A 24753-nucleotide genomic window follows, 5' to 3' on the forward strand; every position below is an offset into this window, starting at 1 on the left:
TTGCCGTACATTGAAGCCACATGGATTCACACAAAAATGTGTTCTGTGGACATTGAAGAGCAACAGGGATATACTTCTGGAAAGTGATTTTTTTCCCCCCCTCAAACTGTCATTTTTGTTGCCATGACCATGCTTGTAACTTCCCCACACCCAAAACATGTGCATTTTCCTAGTAAGAGAAAAAAAACACTCACCTCATGTTGAGGTCGCAACATGTTGCAAAGCAAATTAACCAAAAGGTGAAATGAGGGAGCGTTAACACGTTCCTAGTGGATCTGCTCCACTGTCACTTTTATATGTATGTAGAATACCAAAATAATTACGTTAATAAATAAAATTGAGAAATCAGTCACTCAACAAGGTTTAATGTGAGGATCTTTTATCTAATTGTGTCACATGGAGACTGAGAAACTATGGTAGTTTGTGATTTTTTGGGGGGGAAAATGAAACAATAGTTGCTAAATAATATCAAAAAGATAGCAAGAATGAAAAAATCAAACTACTACATACTGACATGGTGTTCTGTTTGAACCCTTCCTGTTCAGCATATTTAGGAATGTCATGATCTGACATTAGCATAAAGACTCGCAGTAAAACTAACTCGTAATAATTTCCATCGTTTAATGGTCACAGTTGAAGCACATGATATAAAAGAATATTTACACTGACAGTTTAAAATAAAGGAAAACTAAAAGTTTTTGACAGTACACACACATACCCAACAGCTACTACCCAAGCATGCTCCCCAAAAGTAGCAAACACACATTTCTTTCTTATTTTTAAAAAAGGGAAAAAAAGAAGCCACATTTAAAATTAAAAAGGGAGTAAAGTGCATGTATGACAGACGTCCCTGTACAGACATTTCTGATAGACTGCAGAGAGGCTTCAATTGCCAGTCACAGGCACACTCCTAAAAAGTGTACAAAAGAGATAACGATCAATTTAGTTTAAAAAAAAAAGTACACACCCACATGGTAAAGTTGTGCTACACAGTCGCACTCACACACAGACACAAGCCAGATATAAAAAACATGTACAGTTCCTAAAATGTCAACACTCACAACAATATAGACCTTTACATCCCAAAGAGAACGGAGCAGATACTCACAAATATACACTCTGCCTTTAATTCCCAATCCCCCTAACCTACCCTACCCTTTCTCCCATACAGTAAAACATACATTTCAAAAAAGAAAATTCTACTTTGAGTGGCATCAGAACTGTGAGAGGACATGAGAGAGACAAGTTTACATCAGTTTGTCAAGTGATGAAGTTAAAATTGATTCTGATTGACAGACATTCCAGGAACCCAGAACCTGACGTTTGTGCAGGTCAGATTTGGCTGACTTACTGAGGTATTGTGTAGTCAAAACAAAAAAATAAAAATAAAACAAAATAAAATCCAGCATGCCTCTCCTCTTTATGTTCCAATAAACTGGTGGACAACTATGCAACCATCTTCAAATGCTGCCACCAGCTCTGGATTTACCATTCTTTGAGGGAAAACACTAAGATCTGATGTCTGTGGTTCAACCTGAGAGCTTCTGTGTTTAGAATCAACTTTGCTTAATATTTTTGTTGTTGTTGTTGTTTCTGGTGCAAAGTGTTTTTGCCAAATCTTTAAATGATCATTTTGAACCAAATCTGCCAGTTTGACACGTCTGTGTTGTTGTGATTTGGGGCAGATTCCTGTCATACCTGTCAGATTGTACCAGAAGAACAGCTGCAGCTTTTTCCCTCCAGCAAAACTAAAAAAAAAAACTGTGGATGAAGAGACATAAAGCAGGAGAAGAGGAAAACGGAGGCTACATTCTACCTAACATCAGGTTGGACGATTCAATCAACCAACAGCAATCAAGTAACTATCAAGTAGATAAAGGAGAAACCAGCAATGATGTAAAGACTGAGGCTCAGGCATATTAACATTCGGATGATTGTTTTTGTTGCTTTTTTAAATGACTTCTTTCATTTAATTGTAGTTAACTGGACCCTTCATAGCCTGTTCTTGCACTGACGCTGGTATCACATATTACAGATTTCACAGAGGCTCTTGGTGGATCTGTAGGGAAAAAATGTACAGAAACTACTAAACACATCCTTTAAGGCAAGAGGCATTGGTTTGTTTTGCTGAATAAAATCATACGCACATATTTTCTTTCTTTTTTTTTTAGGTGCATGATCCCTTTCTCTCTCTCACACACACAATGGAGGGTTACATGGTGTGGTAAAGGGTGCTAACAGTTCTCTTTTTAAGCCGCCTCAGAGGGTGAGTCCTTCCATATTGCTGCCTTGTCGTCATAAGTGTCAGCACAGGCGAATGCAGGGAATCCTGGCCAGAGTTTGCGACTTTTCCTCTCTGCGGACTCTGATTTGACAGTAGAGACACTCCTGGTGAGGTTTCTCCTGGTTCAGAAAGCCTCTTTGCGCTGATCTCAAGGACTTCTGGCTGCTGGCTGGCTGAGGAAGGAAAGTTGTGGACCCGCTGCTTCTTGGAGTCATCATTAACTGTGTGGACTGGAGGTTGTGCTAAGGGTGGAGCTGCGGTGCAGCGGCTGAGCTCCCACTCACTCAGGTCATTGGCGAGCAGCTCCAAGCAGCCCAGTTTGGCCAGAGAGGCCGAGCGCTTCATCAGGGATGGAGGGGTCAGTCCTGCCTGGCGAATCCTGGCTTCTACCTCCTTAACCCTCTTCTGGACGCTGCTACCTCGCTTCTGAGTGGCTCCAAAAGCCTGATCCACCTGCCTGGCGTTGCAGCTTCCACCCATGCTCACCTGCTGCAAGAAGGCACCCAGTTCACACAAAGTCTCCCACGTCTCCCTCATGATAAAGTCACTGTGGGGCCCCTCTATTGAACAGTCCCAGTCTGAGCTTGACTCGAGCTCGGTCACACCCTCCAAACAAAGGAAGTTCACAGAGGCAAAGGGAGACTGGGCAGAGTGGTGGAAAGACGAGGTAGAGAGCAGTCTAGTATCAGCAGGCTGGACTTTGTGTCCTTTTGTGCTTTTGTCATTATTTCCTGGGGTTCCCATCTCTACTACATTAGCACTCTCCGTTTTAACTGGTCTCAACTTTCTATTTTCCTCCTCCTGCTCTTCATGCACAGTGCCAGCTATAGACACCTGCGAGCCAACTGATGCATCCTGGGGATCTGAGATTGTTGCAACATGGATGCTGTGCGGACGACGCTGAGCATAGGAGGTGCTACCGGAGAGGGACGGCGGAGAAGACGAAGGCGACGGAGTCTCATGTTTCATTCTTTGCTCCAGCTGTTGTGTGACACGTCGCACAGACCCCCTTGTCCAGTCGCTGTAGAGACGAGCAGGACCTGCCTCCTCCTCCTCTTTGTGTTTTACTTCCTCTTTTACATTCTCTGCTTCCTTCTGTAATGCAACATCTCTGTCTTCCATTTCCTGTCTCGACTTCCTCACTTCCTGGTCTTGGGGGCCTTGAGGTTCTGGTTGGTTAAGAGGGGCGAGAGGTGATGCTTCTGTGGGCTTCTGTCCTGTGACCTGCACAGGGACATGAATTTCCTATAAAGATACGAGAAATAATATACGATAATTGTATTTAAATGCAAAATTACAGTGCCGATATATCCATAAAGTTATTCAAAAAAAAGTCAGGTAGAACTGATTTACACGTGACAGATATCTGGCATGCAGTATTCTGCCTATATGTCACCAGGTGGCGTGCTTACACTCAAGACAACAAAGGCACATTTACCCAAATGAAGTAAGACAAAATGTACTGCCTTGGGGTCAGTACATGTCCAAATACCCCAAACAATTTCTTTTTTTTATCCAAAAAATAATTTATTAACTTATGGTACACTACACTAACCAATATACATAAACATAGCCTTGAAAGAGATTGCATCATCCAGATGTTAACTCCATTGCAAACTCACAAATTTAGACTGTCAGAGCAAGAAAGGCATCTGAGAACAAACTTTATGTGAACCAAAGTGACAATAATGTTGATGTTATGATGGAAATAAGTTTGCAGCAGTGTTGTAAGGTTTGCTACAAGCAGTACTCACCTTTCCTTTCTCTTCCTCCTTCTGTTCACCAGTGGAGACCTCCTGAAGCGGTTGGTCTTTGCCACAGTTCTTTAGCAGAGGCGACTGCTGCACTGTAGCACAGTGACTTTTACCATCTTGACTCATTCCCTTGAACTTCTCCCTGGCACTGAAAAAATTTATGTGATCTGCACTGTGGCCGAACAACAACACATTGTCGTGTGGAATGGCACTGGGATAGCTGATAAAATCATTCGTGGAAGGAGGATGGGGGGCTAAACCTTCCATAGATGAGCCGCATATCTGTGGATCGCAGTCTGATTTTTTGACCATCACTGGTGCAGACAGAGAGTGGGGTCCAGTCTGTTGTGTGCTTGGTGTTTGTGTAGTCATGGGCTCAGGCACTGACACCAACATTGGTTTTATCACAGAGCAGGACAACACTGGTTTGATAACCTTGTCATCCATGCAGGCTGGAGTTGGGGACGGAGCAGGAGAAGGAGGGAGGTGGTGCACAGATGGAGGTGGATGAGGCTGTCCCACCAAAACACTTTGTGCAACAGTCACCATATCAGTCTTCTGGGGCTCAGGCACCACTGTGGCGGCCCTCGGCTCGGAGAGAGGAGGCGATGAGCGCTGCTCCTCAGAGTCACATAAGCCATTGGAGAGTGGGGGAGATAAAGACACAGAACCAGCTGTGGAGTGAGGACGAGGGTTGTGCAGCTGGCTACTCTGCGCTACAGCAGAATGCGAGGCAGTTTTAGGGCCTCGAGTTTCAGCATCACCTGATAGAGCTGCTACCCCTTCAAGGGAAGAAGAACCGAGCGGATTGGACTTGATACCAGTATCAGGCTGGCTAGTGGAGTGTGTCGCTTTGCCAGCTCTGGCTGAAGTTCCCAGTGATTCCAGCAGTTCTTTCACAGAGGGACCAGGCGTGCCACCTGCCTGGTTATGGGGGTCTGAGCGACCCAGGCTGTGGGGTTGGGCGTAGGACTTAGACAGTGGCTCATGGTGCTCAGATAGATCGCTATCGGAGTGAGAGCGCCACAGTTTGTTGTGCCTCTGCTTGCTGTGGAAGAAAGTGACAAATGGGTGGAAATAAAGGTAAGAAAAAAATAACATAATTCTATAGAAAAACACTTCATAAGGTTAGTGTGATATATATGTTCCAAAGATACATATAATGCTACAACTTTACTGCACTTGTCAATATTTTTTATTACCAATGGATCAATGACCATGTGCATTATGACAACAGTTGTTTGCAGTGACAAACCCATGGGCAAATTCAAAAAACTTTTTTCCCTAGTTTGGTGTAAGGATACACCATTTATGACTAATGACTCTACTTAATTTGGTAAACTCAAAAGCACACGCTCTACCAGCAGTTTAAAGTAGTTGAAACTGTGTGTTCCAGATTTTTTGTCATCCTAATGTATTTTTATCATGCTACCTTGCATGCAGTGTTGGCATAATGCTTTCCCCATAAATTAACACGAAATACACTTGTGTACCTGGCCAGGAGTATTCCCTGATATTCTTCCAGCTGTCTCATAAAAGAAGGGTTGGGTTTGGTCACAGTTCGACGCTCCTTGACGTAATCAAAGGCTTTTTTCAAATCCCATCCATACTCCTTCATGGCATACGCAATCACTGTGGCTGCGGAGCGACTTATGCCCATTTTACAGTGCACCAGGCACTTGGACCCAGCTTTCCTGGTGAAGAAATAACAAATTGAGTGTACAATTCTGTAAGGCAGATGGTTTGACTGAGTCACGTTTTTTAAAAGAGCTAACCTCTAAAAAAAATTAAATAAAAAATAGAAAAAAACAACCTGTGAGAACAGACAGAAAAGGCAAAAACACAGACAGAATACTTTGCCATAACAAATTGAGCAGACCACTGATGCCGTTATCTAACACTTACTTGGCTCTGGATATAAACTTGTAGGTGTCATTCCAATAGGCAAGCAGGTCAGTGGCCTCCTCGTCGTAAACTCGGATGTTGTGGTACTCAAACACGCCAGGGAAGAAGTTATCAATCTCCCTCGTTACATTCAGGATGTACTGAACTCTGTGTGACAAGATTAGTAGAGGATGAGAGAGACGACTGGATGTGCAGTTGTTGCGCTAAAACTGAGAAATATTTTAACACTTGACATTAAATTTCATTCTAACAAAACAATCTTAAGGTTTTCTCATATGAATACGTCATGTTCTTACTGACTACAGTACACTTTGTACTGTGTAGAGGGCTTTGTTGTTTTTGTCCTTCTTACCCGCTCTTCTGCAACTCCTCCAAATTGGATGCATTCCACTCAGATCCCTGTAGGAAACAAAAGCAATCCTCAGACTTGTTCAGAGCCTTTCACTGAGCTTTTCATAATGCTTAAATCCAGTGGCAAGACATGCCCGACATCCAGTGTGTACTTCAAACCAAACAAGAGCAAAGTACCTTAAAATTGGGAGGAACTTGGAATTACATAAGACTATCCCATACTTTGTCAAGCTCCACAGACATGAATTAAGTCTCATGTACAGATGTGGTGGTAAATCAGACACGTTCTATTCTTTGATGCCAAATGCAGTAAAGGTGCTCAAGCAGTGCTGTTAGTAAACCTACTAAGAAGACGTGATCAAAGATTTCTGTCGGACTGTCCATCTGGCCCAGAATGACAATCATCTCATTGTCTATGAACTCCTTGAACTCTCGCAGGTTGCATGTCATGTGCATTTCTAGCTCTGTTCGGATCTACAGAGGGAAAAAAAAAATCCAGTCAGGGAACACACACACACACACACACACAAGAGGACTTGTAAGTTTAATACTGAAGACTATAAAGAAACTCAAACTTGTCTTTTTATGTCCTCTTTAGAAGAGACAGTTTTCTGTCAAACCTGACTAAGCGCATTTGAAATATCTATGATCACCACATCTATTTGGAGCATTTTCAAATCCAGCATCAGAAGCATTGACTCACCTCTTTGCAGGTGACATTCTCAAGATCTTTCTGCATCATGATTTCCCTCAAACTGGTTTTGATCTGACGCTCTGTCAGCTCTCGTTCCGTAGGTCTGCAGAAACATCATAATGTTGAAACACAACATATGAAGTAGATGTACTTTCTGCCATATGGAGGAAATACTGGATCAAACCACTCTGTCGTACTATGTGTGCAACTTAGTGTTAACTTCTCAGTTTGTCATCTAATATTTGCATGTCTTTCAGTCTTTCTATAGAAAACCATGATCTTATTGTACAGAAAACTGTGTAAAACAGGTTAGATGAGAAAATAAATAGTGAAAAATAAAGTTCATATCATATGGATACTTACACATCAGAGAAGAGCACAGGAGAATCAGCACGGTGTGACTGCACATCCTGCATGGCATTCCACTCGTTGATGCGGGCCTGGTCGGAGGAGACCCTGCTTTGATAGTAGCTGACCCAGGTGAGGAACAAGCTGCCTGGAAAGTAGTTGTGACAACGAGCCACCTCGCATGCTTTATGGAGTGACTGGAGGGCTGACCTGCGAGTGAAGGAGAAAAATAAGATTTAAGACTAAAGACAAAGGGCAGAGACAGAAAAAGACTCGCATAAATTAGATGCCAAGATGAACAACAGAAGTCAATACATAAATATCCACTTCTATCAAGTCGTGTGATTAATGCAGTGTGACTCACCACATGGCTTGCACAGAAACGGGCTTGAACACATGCACTTTGTTATCGGTTGACACACTGAAACCCCTGAGAGCAAGAAGACAGAAAGCACAGTGAAAGGAGGTAGAATAAAAAAAACAAAAAAAGGATTTGTCAGCCATCTTAGCAAACAGGTGTTTAGTGTGTGCTGGGCAGATAAAGCATTTTGGAAATGTCCTTACCCATCTCCATCCAGATGTATCAAGGTGTCGCTCCATAAGGGCAGAACCATCCCTACAGAACATGAGCTGGGAGGGGCAAAAATCTGTTAAAACTTTATGCACAGCATCAAAACTTCAGATGTAAGTAGGTGTGTATGTCACTGTCTCACCTATCGACCGGACTAAAATCCATTCCCAGCACCACGCTCTCCTCCGTGTCCTGACGACCATTAGTTGAGACCACCACCATGTAGCGGGTGACCTGAGGATGGGCACTCTCCAACCGAACCGCCTGAAATTAGAAAAAAATTAGCACAGGTTATGGCTTAACAGCTGACTGTAAACCACAAAATGGAATTTTGGTTGAATTTCTGTGTTGCTCTGGGGACCCACCAGTTTGATGTTGTCCTCTGGCCTGAGGAGAGTGAACATGGTTTGTAGATGCTGCTGGATGTCTCCTGTTAAGATGAGAGGTATAACTTTGGTCAATGTGAACAACTGCAGCTGTGCATACATGACACCGTATCTAGCAAAAACACAACTCATACAGTTTATTGTTGTTGAGGGCATTTCACCTCACCTGCATGTTTACTGCGCAGCTGGGAAAAACGAGAGGCAGAAGATGGGGAGGAGCCATTTCCTCGAGGTAAGAAGAGAGCAGCTCCTTTAACTGTCAGGAAACTTTCACTGATGCTGAACAGAAGAGTGAAAAGAGAGAAAAAAAATTGTGAACAACAACCAATCAATCAACATTAATAAAAATAAATAAAGAAATCTTTCACAGCTTTAAGTGATTTTCACCAAAGGTTCTTCTACAAAAACACAATATTAGACTCCAGCTAAACCAACTGGTCCATTGACAGAAAAATCTTTTGATAAACAGTTATTTTTCACATAAAAGTGCCAAATATTCTTTAAATGCAGCTTCTCAAAAGTGAAGATGTTGTGCCTTTCTGTCTTATGAGACAGCAAACTCAGTATTTTGGGGTTCTGACCATCAGTCAGACAAAACACGCAACAGAAAAACCTTATTTTGAGTGCTGGGAACTTTTGATGGGTATGCTTTGTTTTCTGAAAATGTATGCTTTACACTAATTTGCATGTGTTGTCATCACTTGCTACAGTGGAGACATGTCAGAGTAAATACTGTTGTGGGCTTTTTAAAGCCCCAACTGTATAAAGCAGTTTTGTTCTGCAGCTAAAACATCTGAATATTTATTAAGAGGGATTTTGCATATCTAAAAGCTGAATCTGTTTCAAAAATGGCAATTTAACTTCATGTTTTCTTAGGAAATCCCCATCGACCTCCTGAACAAACATCTTACACAAAACAATAACGGAAAGATGTATGCGTCATTATGAGCTCAAGACACTTGACTGTGCTGTGTGCATCAGAAACCAGCTGGTTCCAATTACATGATGGCTTAACCGAAGTGGACAAGTTCATAAAATGACAGAGGCACAACAAACAAAGACGCATAGAGTTACACAGTAAGGAAAACAAACAGAGCAATTCAGTGATTTAACCTTCATATGAACTTATCTAAACCAGCAGGCCTACTTGCAGTGTTCATCTCTGTACAAAGGACAACTTCACTGACTTTGGCTGGAACTTCAGCACTTTGTGGCACGTAAGTGAACAACTACTCGCATGGATCTGGCAGCTTCCAGCTAAGCGACTTGGCACTACTGCGCTCCGAACAACAAACTTATGTAAGAGACTTAAAATGACCAACACATTCCCTTAATTTTGACATTTCTCTGGTGCTCTGCGCCTGTGATTAAGCTGATATCAAAGTAAAATTCTCACTGTGTATTGAGATGATGAGTGAAAGGAGATTCACCACTAACGCCAGTGATCACTGACTGATTCATCACTCCATATGGGAGGGAATGATAAATATAGGCTAAAGCCAAGAAAGGACCATGAGAGGCAGGAAATTGCATTGTGACACCGTCTGCTGTGAGGATGAAGGCGAAGAGGAACAGAGGCAAGGGAGAATAAACCTGGAAGAGACAGCAGTAATGACAAGAGTGATAAGTAGGCAATCTGTAGCGTCACTAAAGTGTTTTTAAGTATCTGGTTATATTCTCAAGTTAAAATAAAGGATGATAGAAATTTGTGACATCGTCAGTTTTCTTCATGAAACACTGAAATTTGTAAGGAAAAAAAAAAACAAAACAAAAAAACCCCCATAAAATTAGATCTGGATTTTAATTTAAACAAACACAGCTGTATCCTAGTCAAAGTCTTCAGTTTCAAATTCCTTCCAAAGGAAACACTGGAAAGACCGCCTACAACGACAAACTGGACAAATTGTGAGTACCAGTTACTACTAGCAAGCAATTTTTTTCCCAAAATAAACAGACAGACAAACTTTTGAATTTATCCTCTGATTCATACAGTGTTGTATGCCAGGCTGACACACAATCATCACCTAGGTGTATTATGTAAGAGATAATAATGGGTAAGTGTAGACAAACTATGCACTGACTCGGTTGATCAAACATAAATTGGCATTAAACGACAGCGTCACTCCTAACATTTGGCCTCAGAAGATACTGACAAATTAATCTCATCCTCTGACTCACTAAGGTACACCGTGTGCCTTTCTCCTGTGCCCCCTTTAGATACATTTTAAGCGCAGCTAAAATGAAAAGATAGAGGTGGGTGGAGGGGAGCGCATGTGAGCAGGCGAGTGAAGCATCTGGCAGACATTTCTCATGGAGCAAAGGGAAGGAAATCTCTTCCTGCAACCACTGGTTCTTCTGCTGCTTTTGTGCCGTCACATCCTTCCCTTGAAGTCATCATGGAAAAACCACAAGTCTTTGTCATACCAGACCACAGCAACCACATGTTAAAGTGCAGAATAAATGACCACATGAACTAAGTGATGACAGGATACAAGTGCATTGTCTAAGTAAGTGAGTGGCTGAATCAGACTGCAGCAGCAGCAGCAGCCTACTTCAGGCATCTCACTGATGAGCTGCCTCTACATGTTACTGCAGCTCATGGCAATAGTTATTTCTACTCAGAGCACAGTGCATTCAGTCCACTTACAGCTGATAAATTTCCCCCTGAGAGATCACGGAGTTCTCGGTGAAATAAGGTCTCAGCTTCACCTCGCAGCAGGCGCAAAAGCAGCCGGTCGACGAGCTCCGCGGGGCGGTTACAACACCGGGAGGCATCGCTGCTGCGGTGGCGGGAACAAGGCGCACAGAAGCGGGCTGCAGTCACCGATAGTCGCCGTCGAGGTGTGGAGCAGACCACTGCGCAGTGCTCAGGTAGTTGTGAAAACGCAGACGTTCGGGTGTTTCTGATTAATAACTACGACATTAAAGCTAAACTATCCGCCAACGCGATGTAAAGTAAGGGACTGCAGCGCAGTAAATCAGTATTGAAAGGCTGCAGAGATAATTGACACATTTAACACATGCTGTTGCAGAGCAGGTGCCTCCAACATCTGCTCAGCGCCACTGCTTCATCTGTCTGCAGCACGCTGCGGTAAATCCTCCACTGAAGGGGAGGAGACACACACGATCCAATCCACAAAACAGCCTTCTGCCAGGACTGTATGAAGGATTATTAGTGCCACAGAGGGGACACTTAAACGCAAACAACTCTTGTGCAAAATTAATTATTTTAAACATTCACAAATATGGGAAAAAGACACAGTTTTACTGGCACCAAGAGAATAACTTCATGTGACTAAATCCTGGATCGTCACATCAGCTTTACTCAGAAATCCACTAGTTTAAACTCAGACCTGCTGATCTAGCTGAAAAATGCATCACGATTAAGTGTCGAAATTGATCTACCAGTCCATAGGAATAACTAAAATGCATCATTTCTTATGGCCTACTTTTTAAAAGGGACCGACAGAAAGAAAAAATATTTTGAATGTAATCATTGTAATTTTATTACAACCACTTTTTAAATGAAGACACACAGGTAATAATTTTAATGTTACCATTAATTTTTCACGAACAAATAGTTTAAGGACACAGGAATGATTTTACCATGACACACATTACTTAAAGAGAGCAAGTAAACTTTTGAGGTAAACTGTCCACAATGAGTGGCAGAAGGTGAGGAGGGTCCATTACTGAGGGACAGGCTGTTAATGAACCAGGGAGGGAGCCCGCTTTGTGTTTGTTATGACAACCAAATTTTGCCTTTTTCTGTTACATGCTTTCATGGCAATTTGCATCTGAGGCTTTAAAGTGAAACTATCAACAGTTCTTCCAAACTATTTACATATGGCTGTTGATGTGTCCAATGTTACATAACTACTGTCTCATCACCCAGCCCTAGATTACAATCTGTTTTATTAAATAGACCTGGCCAAGAAGGCATACCACTAGAAACTTAGAAAAACTATCAAGTCAAGCATGACAACAGCAACAGGCATGAAACAAAAGTAAAGCACATTGAAACCACCAAGGGGCAAAATATACATAAAATAGTGATTGCACTCTTCAGGTACACACAAGGCTGTTTAACAGATATAACCACATTTACTTGATGGTTCAAGTAAACAATCAGGATGTCCTTTAAAGACAATTCAAATCCATCTTTCATTATAATAGACTTTTCAATGTTAAGATGCAGACATATAAAAAAGAAAACCGTCTTAGACATCACTTTTAAATTAATGTTCACAACATAAAAGGTAAAGCCTTACATTTTTTTTTGCTTGAGAAGCCTGTGATTTATCGTATAAATCACATTATTAGTAAGTTCTGTTGTTGATATGCTGGTTTAGTTTCCTCTTTTCATCCCACTCTGGCCACTTGAACTCATATTTACAAGTTCCAGTACAACTTAATTGCCCTACTGAAATTGATTTACTTGACAGGTTACAGTTTTTCCAGCCTGACAGCCTGATAAAACTAACTAAGCAATTCCCTGAACCCCTTGCTTTTGAAATGCAATTGTTTAAAAGACAGCTTTACTCTCAGTCAACGATCAGCAACAAATAAATTAACAAACACATTTCATGACATCTTTATCTGTCAGGACAGGGTTTTCTGGTTATAGGCTTATATACTTTTTGTCAATGACACCCGTCCCTGCTGAGTTAACCGTCTTTTCACTGTAACAAGAACATCAGAAATTTTCCCTGACAACACCTCCCCTGATTGTTCATTAATTACCCCCTATACTATATCCAGAGGGGCATCCTTTGAACAGGGTGGGCCACAAACACTGATGACATTTGTGCAGCTTGAATCCTGTTGCTGGAGGAAGGGTGACAATGTTGTGTAACCAACTCTAGGTCTGTAGCCTTTAGACAAACTTCTCCCTAGAGTCAGCAACACCCGACACTCAAAGTGCTTCCAGCAACAGCAAAACAACAACAACACCACCACCGTGACAGTGAAAAAAAGATTGAGAAATGAAAAAGGGCACAGCAGCCAACCAATCCACAGAGGAGAAACTTGACCTTAGGCTTGGTTACGCTGCTTGTCGATCCCTCGTGGTTTCAATTTGTAGGATGGATTACAAACTGAGGGTAGCTACGTAGACACCACCTGACTGCCAATTCATACCCTAGGATAAACAACAGCAGTGTAGTGTTTTTCTCTAAGGTCTATCTGTGGCTTGTGTAACACTGTGCAAGTGTGTACAAGCTGTATGAGACGTTTTGTACATTTAGGTTGTCTCTGATGCTTAATGAAATACCCAGGTGGCATGATTCAGTACAAGATGAAGTGGGTTGGTCAGCTCTATGATGTTAGAGGTCATAGGTGTTTTACCATATAAACTAACCAATCAGCTGCAACATTAAAACCACCTGCCTAATACTGTGTAGGTCCTCCTTGTGCCACTTTAAAAACTTGTAAACCACCAGAGGATGGAGAGGGGGCCTCTGAGGGTGCTCGGTAGTGTCACGCAATCTTTTTTATTTATTTATTTATTTATTTATCGCATGTTTGTTAAACTGTTCCTGAGCAGTTTTTGAATAATGTCTCAACGCATGTCAAACTAGGTTTCAAACAAAAGGTTTCCTACAAGAGCACTGTATTGCAATGAGATGATCAAGGTTATTCACTTGGCCTGTTAGTGGTTCCAAGGTTGTGGCTATCAGTGTATAAACATTAAATGGTGTAACAATACTGCCAAGCATTGGGCAGAAACCTTAAATGAAACAGGGATACACAGCAGAAGCACACTAAAGTTACACTAATGAGACTTAAATACTCATGAGGAGGCCTTCATCACCGATACCAGCTCCTTAATCTGACATTTACTCAATCAACGCATCAGACTCCTATTCAACTCTCCCACCACAGCTCTCCTTTCATGTCAAGAGGTTGCTTTCGCCTGCTCTGACTGACTTTATTCCCTAATTGACCCCTTTCATGATCACTTGCATCTCTCTTCTTTCTTTATTTGGGCTTAGGAATTACAGTATGGAAATATTCATGGCATCTTTTGTAAAAGCATTGCAGATGTATCTAAGGCCTTCCATGCATGAGCTATAATCCTGTCTTAGGGATGCATGGACTCTCTCAGCAACCCACATGTCTGTGTGTGTCTTGTTGGACCCATCTATCAAGTTCCAACTGACTGTTCTCTCTTTTGACTGCTGAAATTCACACCATCCAATGACAAGCAGTGAAGGCCAGGATGTGGTTTTTACATGCAGACAGACACCAGACACTGCTCTGCTGCTCCTATGTTTCCATGTATGCAAACACACAGACGGTCACCTTAGGGATCACAACATCACAAAGTATGTACAGCTCACCCAAGGCTATTCAGTATTTATTTGAAGCACAAGCCTGGAGTATTGATTACCATCTATTTTATGAGCAGTGAAGTCAGTTGTCGATCTGACTATTTACAGTCAAGTCAATCTGCTATATAGCATATAACAGATTGCACATATTGGACAATAACACACTAAATGAAAAACATTTATTGAGGAGGCTTAGAGGCACATAAATGTAACTGTAAGGTGAAATAAAAAAGACAAACAGACGACTAAATAAAATCAATGTCCTTCCCATTCAGACGAATAATTCTTTTTTCCACTTTTGGTCATCTAACTAAAGTATTATGTAGATTAGAAAAGATCAGAAATACTCTGCAATTGCAGGATCATATTAAATTCCCTTATCCTCCTTCTAATTTCCCTTCTGTGGGTCGGCCAGTGATGTTGCTGCTTTAGCTGATGTCACTACCCTGCTGATGTCACTGACTTTAATCAGCAGCGCTGCAGTGGGCCTTGCTTACGCAGGCAGACACACTGCATCACCAAAGTCTTTTTTCTCAATGAATGTCACGACAGTACCTGTGTTAGAAAAGAGCTCTGCTCACTTTTACGGCATGACAGGCAACAGACGTCAGCAGTGTGGGTGAAAATGAACCAGCTCGCCGGATTTTGGAGCCATTAACTGAGCATAAATGGCACACTTTTATTGGATTGTTTTTTCTCTCTTTGCCAACACACCTGAGACCACCAGGACTTGAATACACCACACTGCAGCTATGACTGTGACACAGTGAAACAAACGAATACATACAATGTGTTAATAGTTCACCTACCTCTGGGTATAGGCTACCTATTTGTCAAAAAAGTATGGCCAATTACATAAATATGTCAAGTTAAATGTAATTTAGGGTGACTAGCAAACTGCACCAATTACAAATTAACCTAACTATAAATGTCATGGTACGACAATCGTGTTTGGATTCCAGCTGTTAAAAACATTGTTTACATTTTGAAGAATGTAATGTTATTCAGATAACCCTTATCCTCTATTTCCAGCTCTGACAATGTGGGTAAAAAAAAAAGGGCGAAGGTTTACCGCCCACAACAGTTGTGTACTGGACTGCATTGCATTTGAAAGCATTCCTAATATTTTGCAACTCTTGTATATGTTAAGAAAGTAGCCTGAGTGTACAATACAATCACATCTGATTTTTTTTTTTGTTTTTTAGTTTAAACCAATCTCTTAACTAAATCCTGCACACAATATCTGTTTCACTCAAAAGTAAATCACAACACATGAGTTTTCTGTTAATTAAGAAGCTAAAGAAACTCCTAATTCTGTAACTTTTTAAAGGTTATGCAATAAATTCTGACATACTTTACAATGATGTTTGCCCAAACTAATGTTCATAAGTGGAACATTGTCACTTAGTCCTACACAACATGCTTTTCTAGGGTAAATCAGTTGTTTTGTACTTGTTTATACAGCTAATTTCTGGCTTTCTTTAGCCAATGTATGGAAGTTATTCGGTCAGCTTATTGCATGACAAATATGTGACTGTTTTATTAGACAAGATACAGGTTCATGAGGAACAAAGCTAAAATACCACTGGGGTACTGTTGTAAGAACTACAACAAAGCTGGCATTTTAGAATAGAAGAATAGAATAAAACTTTATTGATCCCTTCGGTACAAAACCTCAGGGAAATTGCTACCCCAGAAAAAACAACACAACACCAACATAAAATCAGCAACAACCACAGCATTCAAATTCAAAATCAAAATCAGCATTCAGCATTCAAAGTCAGCAACAACAACAATTTGTAAATCCTTGTATCAATGCTGTATATACAGTACTGCCTAGATGAATGCAAAAGTGTGACATACTAGGCATTGACTCAAAATAAAGTTCCACTCTAAAAAAACAAAACTGACCCACTACTCAGCACAATAACGAACAACAGATGCTGGTCTTAATATCTAACAACAACTCCACAGTTCAACTGACAAACAAAAAACAGCATTTTAACAAAATGAAAAAAAAAAATTGACCATGACCTCGAGAAATATTACCTCAACAAACCTTTAATGCGAGAAGTGAACTGAATGTAAAGGGAAAAATTCCCCTTATCTTTTAGAAAGCTACAGACTTTAGCAGGCTCCTTCCTCCAGTATATTATACAGCGCTCCACGCTGGTAATAAAAGCAGTTCATGAAGGTTTGAGGCTATTCTGAAGTCAAGACAAGACCCAGTTTCTCACCAGGAACTTATTTCTACATTAGTATGTGCTCCACAGAAAACAAAAAATATTTAATGGCATGTCTGCGCAAGTAACAAGGTCACAGTGTTACATATCCACAGAGGGGTGGATCAGCATGCAGTCAAATCAAACATCACAGCAGCACTGATTTCCTCCCAACTTCATGTGAATGACTATACGAAAGGAGAACAGAAATTTAATTGATCAACTAAGCTTAGAACTTCAAAACAAGACATTGCTAATAATATACTAACTAATCAAACTCGAAATGACATCTGATCATGTACCTTTCTCTGTGTACACACACAACCTCAGCCCCAGTATGTGAGAGTAGATTACACTCCCAGCTGCACAAATACAGACAGTCCTCTCAGTTGGATGGCACAGAGCTCCAGTGACCAGACAGACACAGAGACGCTCTGAGTTGGGGAGTGGCTACCAATCTGCCCCTGGATCAGCAGTGGAGCTCCCCTGACCCACATACCCAAACTGGCATCACGCAGATGCTGCTGCCCTCTAATGGACAGCCAGAGAAGCACCGTTAATTATCCCATACACGAGAGGATTTCAGGGTTTTACTTGTTATTAAAAGGCCAAATATAACAAAGGAGAAGTAAGACTGTTCATTGGTATCATGTAGAACAAGTAAACACAGTAGGCAGTGAAAGGAAATTGCTGATCACTGGTGGACTAAAGCCAGGTGCAAGTGTGGTTGAGTCAAACAGGATAAACCAGATTTCCAGCTCTGACGCAACAACGCACGGCACACCACGGTAGCACAGCAGCTCTTTGTCAAGTCACGACAGAAGGGAGTCCTACAGCCTAAGACATACACACTGTTTAATCGTTATCTGCCTCTTCATGCAAAGCCTGTTTTGTCCCCTGTTGGTCTAGGTCAGGCCAGGTCAGAGGTCAGGGGCAGCAACATAACAGGCTGTGTGTTCTGATGTGGTTTTTGGCATGATAATGATGGTGTCTCTTCATCTGGTGGGCCCGGCACTACTTTTCCAGTACAACTGTGAAACAAACTCCTAATTTTTGGCCTTAAAACTGCACTGTATTTTTTAAGATGCTGAGCTCACAGAGGGAAGAGATGAAATAGCTTATCTGAGCTGACATCTGTCAATATCTTACCTCCGAGGCTGAGAGCGGCGGTCATCCTCCCCGCTACCGGACTCCTATGGAGAGAAAATTAGAAAAATACATTTAATATTAAGAATACGGAACACAACACTGAGAGAAAATAACTGAGATTGGAGACAGTGGCACAACAACATATTAAAATGATCCTAACATAATTTTAATGTTTTACAATAATTTCTTAAAAATAAGATCTTTAATTCAGAAACTTCTTTTTCAATGTGTTTTGATAATTTATTTAGTAGTCAATTTATGTCACAATATAATTTTATTAAACGATAACAGACAAGCCCTTACCAGGAAAAATAAAATATTTATCTCTGAGCTTCTTTTTGTTTTCTGTACAAGGAAATAGTTGCTAGTTTGCAGAGTAAGAGCCAAAAAGCATCAGTAATATTGATAAAGACAGACACTTGTAAAAAATAACTGCAATTATATAAATAGTTTGGACACTGCTGTAATAGAAACATTCAATGATGCTATGCAATAGACAAAGGAAATCATTGGTAGCCTTAGAAACGAGCAGTTTAATTTCTGACCCGTCTGAACCCTAACTTCATGTCATTCCACTGCTTTCCTTTCCCCGTGTCTCTCTCTCCACTGTATCTATCGAATAAAAGGTGAACATGCCAAAAAAATATCTTGAAAACAAAAGTTACTATCACTACTCTAGCATAGACCACCTTCAAATGAGAGCGAGTATAACAAAAAAAAATTAAAAAATTAAAAATTCAGCAAAATTGAAAGAGCTAGCAAATAAACTAAACAAATACTGAAAAAATGAGAAGAAATTGAATCCAACTGTCTGGTGTTAGCAAAGAAAGAGCAGCTTGTGTATTTCCATATTCACAAACACACAATCAAATGCACACACACACGCATTAAAAGTAGCTTCCAACTTAGTATTCAGTCCTGCCCAAGCAGAGAGCAGTGGTGTAGAGACACAGGGGAGAGAGCAGAGTTCAGCTACAACTCAATTTACACACTCTCCAGGAAAATGACCTCAGTCTGTTTTTAAGGTGTGGCTGGTCAGAGAATAACACATTCACACACAAAAATAAGCTGGGAGACAAGGAAACACGAAAAGAAAAATGAAAATCTGAGAGTGTGGAATATGATGCTTTGCTTTTAAATGAAAAAGTGAAGGCTTAGTGGGAGATAAATGCCTGACACTTGTCTTTTTGTGCCTGGCACTCAGCTTGTTTACACTGTATGATGGCTTAACTAGCCTTAACTACATTACAAAAAACATTAACAGCTTCATGAAAGGAAGAGGTGGATTACACGATGATAATAGGCTACTGTGAGCACAGACAAAAAAATTAAGTCATGCAAGCCTGCCACAGTGGGTTTGATCTGACAGACGCTGGGCAATATAGAAAAAATTCTATCACTACATTATTTGTTATCTGTGATAGTAAAAAAGTGATTCACACATCCAATTTGTATGCAGTATTTAATGTGCATCGCTAATGTAAGGCAACAAAGAATAGGTAAGTTTGGGCTGGGTACTGGTGAAGACAAGAACAAAACCGTATGGATACCAGAATTTACTGTCAGCTCTTATGACACTGTTGTGGATTCAGTTGAGTGTAATAACTGCAATGGGCGGTGCTCAACTTCTCTCAGCCACAGTATCCAAAGCAGGTTTCCATTGTGGGCTCTCAGAGAAATATTTAAAACAGATCTTGTAAAACAGTGAGCATCCCATGTAAAGTATGTGATGCTGGAAGCAATGTAGAAGTTTCAGCTGCATCCAGATTCTTTATCAAAATATGTTTAACACTAAATTCCTTTGCTGTGTTTCTACATAACAAAGTGTAAAGTCTAAATGCTTGGAAATTGTGTAATTGGCAGGTTTTTCTGAGACAATACCATTTAAATACTCTGACTTCTGTTCTATGTCATGGTAAATTATACATTTAATGAATAATCAAGTTTGAAATGAACACAAATGACCTGACTGTACATCACAACTGACAATGAGTAGAGGGATATTTCACTGAATAAAAAAGTTTAATCAATTTGTACATGAAGCAGATCGTGCTTTTAGTTTACCAGATGAGACAAGGTTTAACTTGTTGTTCCATTCGGTGTGTCCTATGTTTTGATATATCACACAACCTTTGCTTAGATGGGAAAACACACAAAGACTTTGCATATGGAAATGAGATTTTTTCCAAAGCTTATGGAAATGTGAAGCCTGAACATGCAATCTGGGCAGAGACCTGCAGGAGAGGAGACCAGTCTGTGCTTATGAGTTACAGTCACGATTATCTGCACTCACCAACATAAAGTTTTCTTCCCTAAAGGCCAAACAACGGTGTCTAAGTGCGTGTTTGTGTATTTTCCCTTCAAACACCCTCATCACACGTGTTCAACATAAGGTTTAAGTAAATATGACGAGGGGAAAACAGCTAGCAGGCATGTCATGAGAGACTTCGCACATAGACACACTCACATCACATGACATCAAGACAGGAAATCAGATGAGTGTCTGTGCAATTTGTTATCAGAGCATGTGTGTTACTCTGGGTTACAACTTAAAAGCATATTTCCACTAGAAAACCTTTCACATCCTTCATCGCCTCGACTGCCTCACCTTGCTAAATTACACATATGCATATCTTCTTCCTTGACTTTTACAGCTTCATACTGCGGGTGTGATGAAAGACAGGCTGGTTCACGACCACATCTGTAACTTACATAATCATTCAAAGGACAGAAAATGTAGCTAACACTACATTGCTTTAAAGCCTTACACTCCTTGCAACTGATTGCTCAATGGCATGATCTAAAATTTCATCCACGCTTTTACATATTTTAAAGTTGTTCTGTTTTGTCTGAACAAATTACCAAAAAATGTGTTTGTACACAACCAGACAGTTATCATTATGCCTACTCACCGAACCTGTTTCACTCTGAGAAAACAAAGGGTGTGAAGAACAGGGTTGCCTTCAAGGCCACTATACCCAGTGACTATTTGTGACTGACATTCTTGGTAAAAGATAACCTAACTGCAGTTTGTGACTTGTGACACAGCTGGGGGTAGAAAAACATTTTCATGCACAATTAATGTCATTTAATTTTGGAAGGAAACAGCTTTCCTTTAGTATGCTCCATGTTTTTTAGGGACAACAAGTAATTCAATTTTATTATACAGTTGTGCAATATGCCAATATATACAGTTACATTATACAAATTTGTCAGCCGCTAGAAAAATGTTGCATATGTACCTACAGGGTTTTTCCTGACTCAGAATAGGCTTTTGGGGACTTTGCGAGACATACAGAAAAGGCAGTAAGTCTGTATTTCCTAATTTGACAGAAATCTATGTATTTTTTCTCTTATTTCTGATCATTTGATAAACAAAAATGTTTAATATCCTTCAGTAAATGAAATCCTAATGAAGAAAATAGTTAAAAAAAAGTATTCTCAAGTCTTATAATTTTGTCTGGTACTTTTCTTTAGCACGGACTAATATCTCTTTGAGGGGCACCTAAATGTTCTATGCAAACCTACAAGTTAAGTCTTATCATCACAATGAGTTTTCATTTAAGTTGGTCATAATTTAATTCACTAGGTTAGAAAACAACATACACTACAGTCTGGTTATTTTTATCCATTTTGCAACATGAGTCATGATTTTAGTTGGAATGACATTATTGCTTTTATATTTTTCTCATTTCTTTTCCACCGAAAAAAATGTAAACGATGATACGATATTTGCTGTGGCCTGAATCAAACAAGGATGTTCCCTTACATCTGAAGAATAGGATTATGAGGCCAGACTATGTCTGTAGTACCACAATACTTTATTTATACTGGTATTTGGTAACACATTTTACTATTATCAAGAAAACTGCAGTTATTATGATTTGGAAATTGCACTTGACCACATTGCGATTTCGACAATGTTTCAATTTCCTGTTCAGCCCTAAAACCCATACACAGGCTAGATATGCTAACATAACCTATTCACCCAGTATTTGAAAGTGATGCATATATAAATATGTATCACAAAATAGGAGTTAACCCATTACAGGCCTGACCGATCATCAGATCTGATATTCAGCATTTTTCCACAGCTTTTGTAGGGAAAATGGAAAGTATCCACCTCTGTTTGCACATGATTCAAATCAAAATGACACTTTCGACACAGAACAGAACCTGAGCGTTTCAACAAAGTTCCTCACCACCTACAAGGTCTTTTACCAGATTTGACTGCCACTGGCTTTACCACTTCAAAGTGAAATTGAAGTGTTTGCTGTTCATTTTTAGCATAGCACCTTTACTACAATGCTGACCTAAGCAAAACTGTTATTGTTATTTGTTATGACTGCGAAATTCAAAGTAGAATTGTGATTACATTACTCATTTTGGGTGTCGTAGTTTTACTGTTATAATGCAGCACTAAATAGAATTGTGATAAGACAAAGACAAAGATAGCTGATTTTGTTGAAAAAACAAAAACAATCCTAACCGAAGCAATTGTGCTAAGTTTGGTAACTCTGTTATTTTGTAAATTAATAATAATATAAAGGAGCAGCTTGGATGCAAGCCATTTTCTCTTAATGCACTGCAGACTTATTTAATTATCAAGCATATACATTGGATTTAATGGCTTTAGTGTACTTAAAGTGTGCACTGCGCAACTGTACTTTCTAGGGAAATGTTAACAGTCTGGGATCACATCTGGGGGAAAAAAGTGAAAACCCCAATGCAAAATATGAACAAACAAAGGCATTCAATGAAGTTTTGTGGTGGAGTTTATGATACTATAAATGATGACGTCAAAAATGTAATTTGTAACTAAATGTACATTGGCTCCAACTATCAGTTATTGGTCTCCTTGTATTAGTTTCCCTGGTATTAGTATGTACCCTGAAAAAGCATTCCGCCAACATAATATCACACGAACTGCTCCACTCTGGTTAAAACAATGCTGTCAATGGTAAACACAGCAGCACTGACACAGGAAGTGTATGCAGATGTGTTCAGGAGACCGAGAGTAACATTTGAATGCTGAACCGAGAGTGCCTGCTTGATATCACTTCCTCTGTCTGTCTGGCTGATGGGGTTCCCTGCTTCTGTAGATAGAAGGTGAACAGAGACAACAGCAGCAGCAGAAAACACCTGCTCCTCTGCTTTGCATGGCCACACTCCTGTCTTCACCAGACACAGAGAGAGAGAGAGAGAGAGAGAGAGAAAGAAAGACAGGAAGAGAGAGGCAGACAGGTAGGAAATATGCAGACCGACAGACAGTCTGGGGAGGAGACAGACAACAAGAGACAAAGAGAAAGACACGCGTCCACAACCTCGTTTACATAACAAGGCAGCACACAGCAGTCATGTAGGAGTAAATACCAGCATACATGTGTGTCACAAGGCGCTTATTATGACCGGAGGTGAACGACATACTTCTTGGTGGCTTGTTAAAGCACAATACTAGAACTACAAACTTTTGAAAAGTTAGCTGTGTATATTTCTGTAACACAGATGAATGGGAAAGTCCAGCTATTATTCAGCACACAGACGATGAAAGTCAGGAGTTTTTCTGACATTGTAAAGTAGCTAACTGCCAGCTGAACCTTAACACAAGCGGAAATGTGCACACGGGGACCGTGTAAACAGTAGAAACCATTAAATCAGAAGGGGAAACTGCCATTTCCTCACCAGCTAACAGTGTTGTCTATGTGGACAGCAGGGACACAACATTTTCGAGCAGGTTAACTTAGCAGCAACGCTGACAGACGAACTAAAAATGATGAGCAGCTATGTTTCACGCATGCGCACGAGTACAAAGGCAAGGCACTTGATGACAGTGAGCAGCCGACAAAAAGACAGCGGAAATGAAGCCGCAAGTCGCCTTCGACAGCACAGAGATTTGGTTTTGGTGCCGGTGGAGGTGGTAGTGGAGGAGGGTTCAAGAAAAGCGGCTCTTACCGAAACACAGGGGCTGGAGCTGGTGCTGGGGGTCGGTGAACGCTGCACGGTAACCAGCGCCATTCAGCGACCGGGAAGCGGACACCTGAGAGGAAGCGACGGCGGCGAGACGAGCATAATGGTCTTGAGAGGGCGAAACCCCAGCTGAACCTGAGTTCTTGGTCTTCTCTCGGCTTTTTCCCCTCTCTTTCTCTCTGGTCGTGGACTGTTTGACTACTCCCCGGCTGTTTCCTCTGTCAGCGCCACCTGCGCATGCGCAACTACCCTTAGCTTGTCAATCCCGATTAACCGTATGTGTGCTGGAGGTAAACAAAGCAGCGAAGAGTCATATCTGTCAGTCAAACAACATTGCAGCTGTTACTGAAGTACTGGCGACATGTAGTCAAGGAGGAACAGGCAGACAACTTACAACAAATAAAATCACAATATATGAACAATAAACTTAACATACTCCAGAAATGTAATACGGGCTTGTTCTAGTGGCATGTGACAGCCAATTTTTAAAAAGTGTGGTCAAACTGGTGCAGCAGAGGCTATAATAAAAATACATTTTAGCCAGTAGTACTGACTAGACTTCAGACTCAATGGGTCCTACATTGCCCATGATGCAACTGCTCAGCCTCTGCAGCCTGGTGCTGTGCATGCTTGTATCTTTCAAACTTTGCATTTTCAGTTTGTAACCTTGGCTTTTCATTAAAAATTTGAAGTCTTCAAGCCCAACCCAAGATAATACAGATGACATTCTCTCTGTTATTTTTTTCAGTCTTTGAATATTTCCCAACAGTCACAGTAGACATTATAGGCT

At 40.7% G+C, this 24753-nt stretch overlaps 1 protein-coding gene across 1 annotated transcript; it reads right to left on the reverse strand.

Annotated features, from left to right (window-relative positions):
- Positions 1 to 601: 601 nt before the first annotated feature.
- On the reverse strand, positions 602 to 24305 carry ssh2b (slingshot protein phosphatase 2b). The gene is made up of 15 exons (XM_008303259.1): positions 23949 to 24305; positions 17997 to 18040; positions 8460 to 8572; positions 8273 to 8337; positions 8050 to 8171; positions 7901 to 7966; positions 7701 to 7766; positions 7352 to 7546; positions 6998 to 7091; positions 6640 to 6768; positions 6296 to 6342; positions 5944 to 6090; positions 5532 to 5732; positions 4039 to 5086; positions 602 to 3529 (listed from the first exon to the last, which is right to left on the reverse strand). The coding sequence occupies exons 1-15, from the start codon at positions 24009 to 24011 to the stop codon at positions 2213 to 2215; spliced, it is 3717 nt and encodes a 1238-aa protein (XP_008301481.1). The 5' UTR covers positions 24012 to 24305; the 3' UTR covers positions 602 to 2212.
- Positions 24306 to 24753: the final 448 nt, after the last annotated feature.

This window comes from Stegastes partitus, unplaced genomic scaffold (assembly GCF_000690725.1).
Source record: "Stegastes partitus isolate 25-593 unplaced genomic scaffold, Stegastes_partitus-1.0.2 Scaffold1967, whole genome shotgun sequence".
Taxonomy (NCBI): domain Eukaryota; kingdom Metazoa; phylum Chordata; class Actinopteri; family Pomacentridae; genus Stegastes; species Stegastes partitus.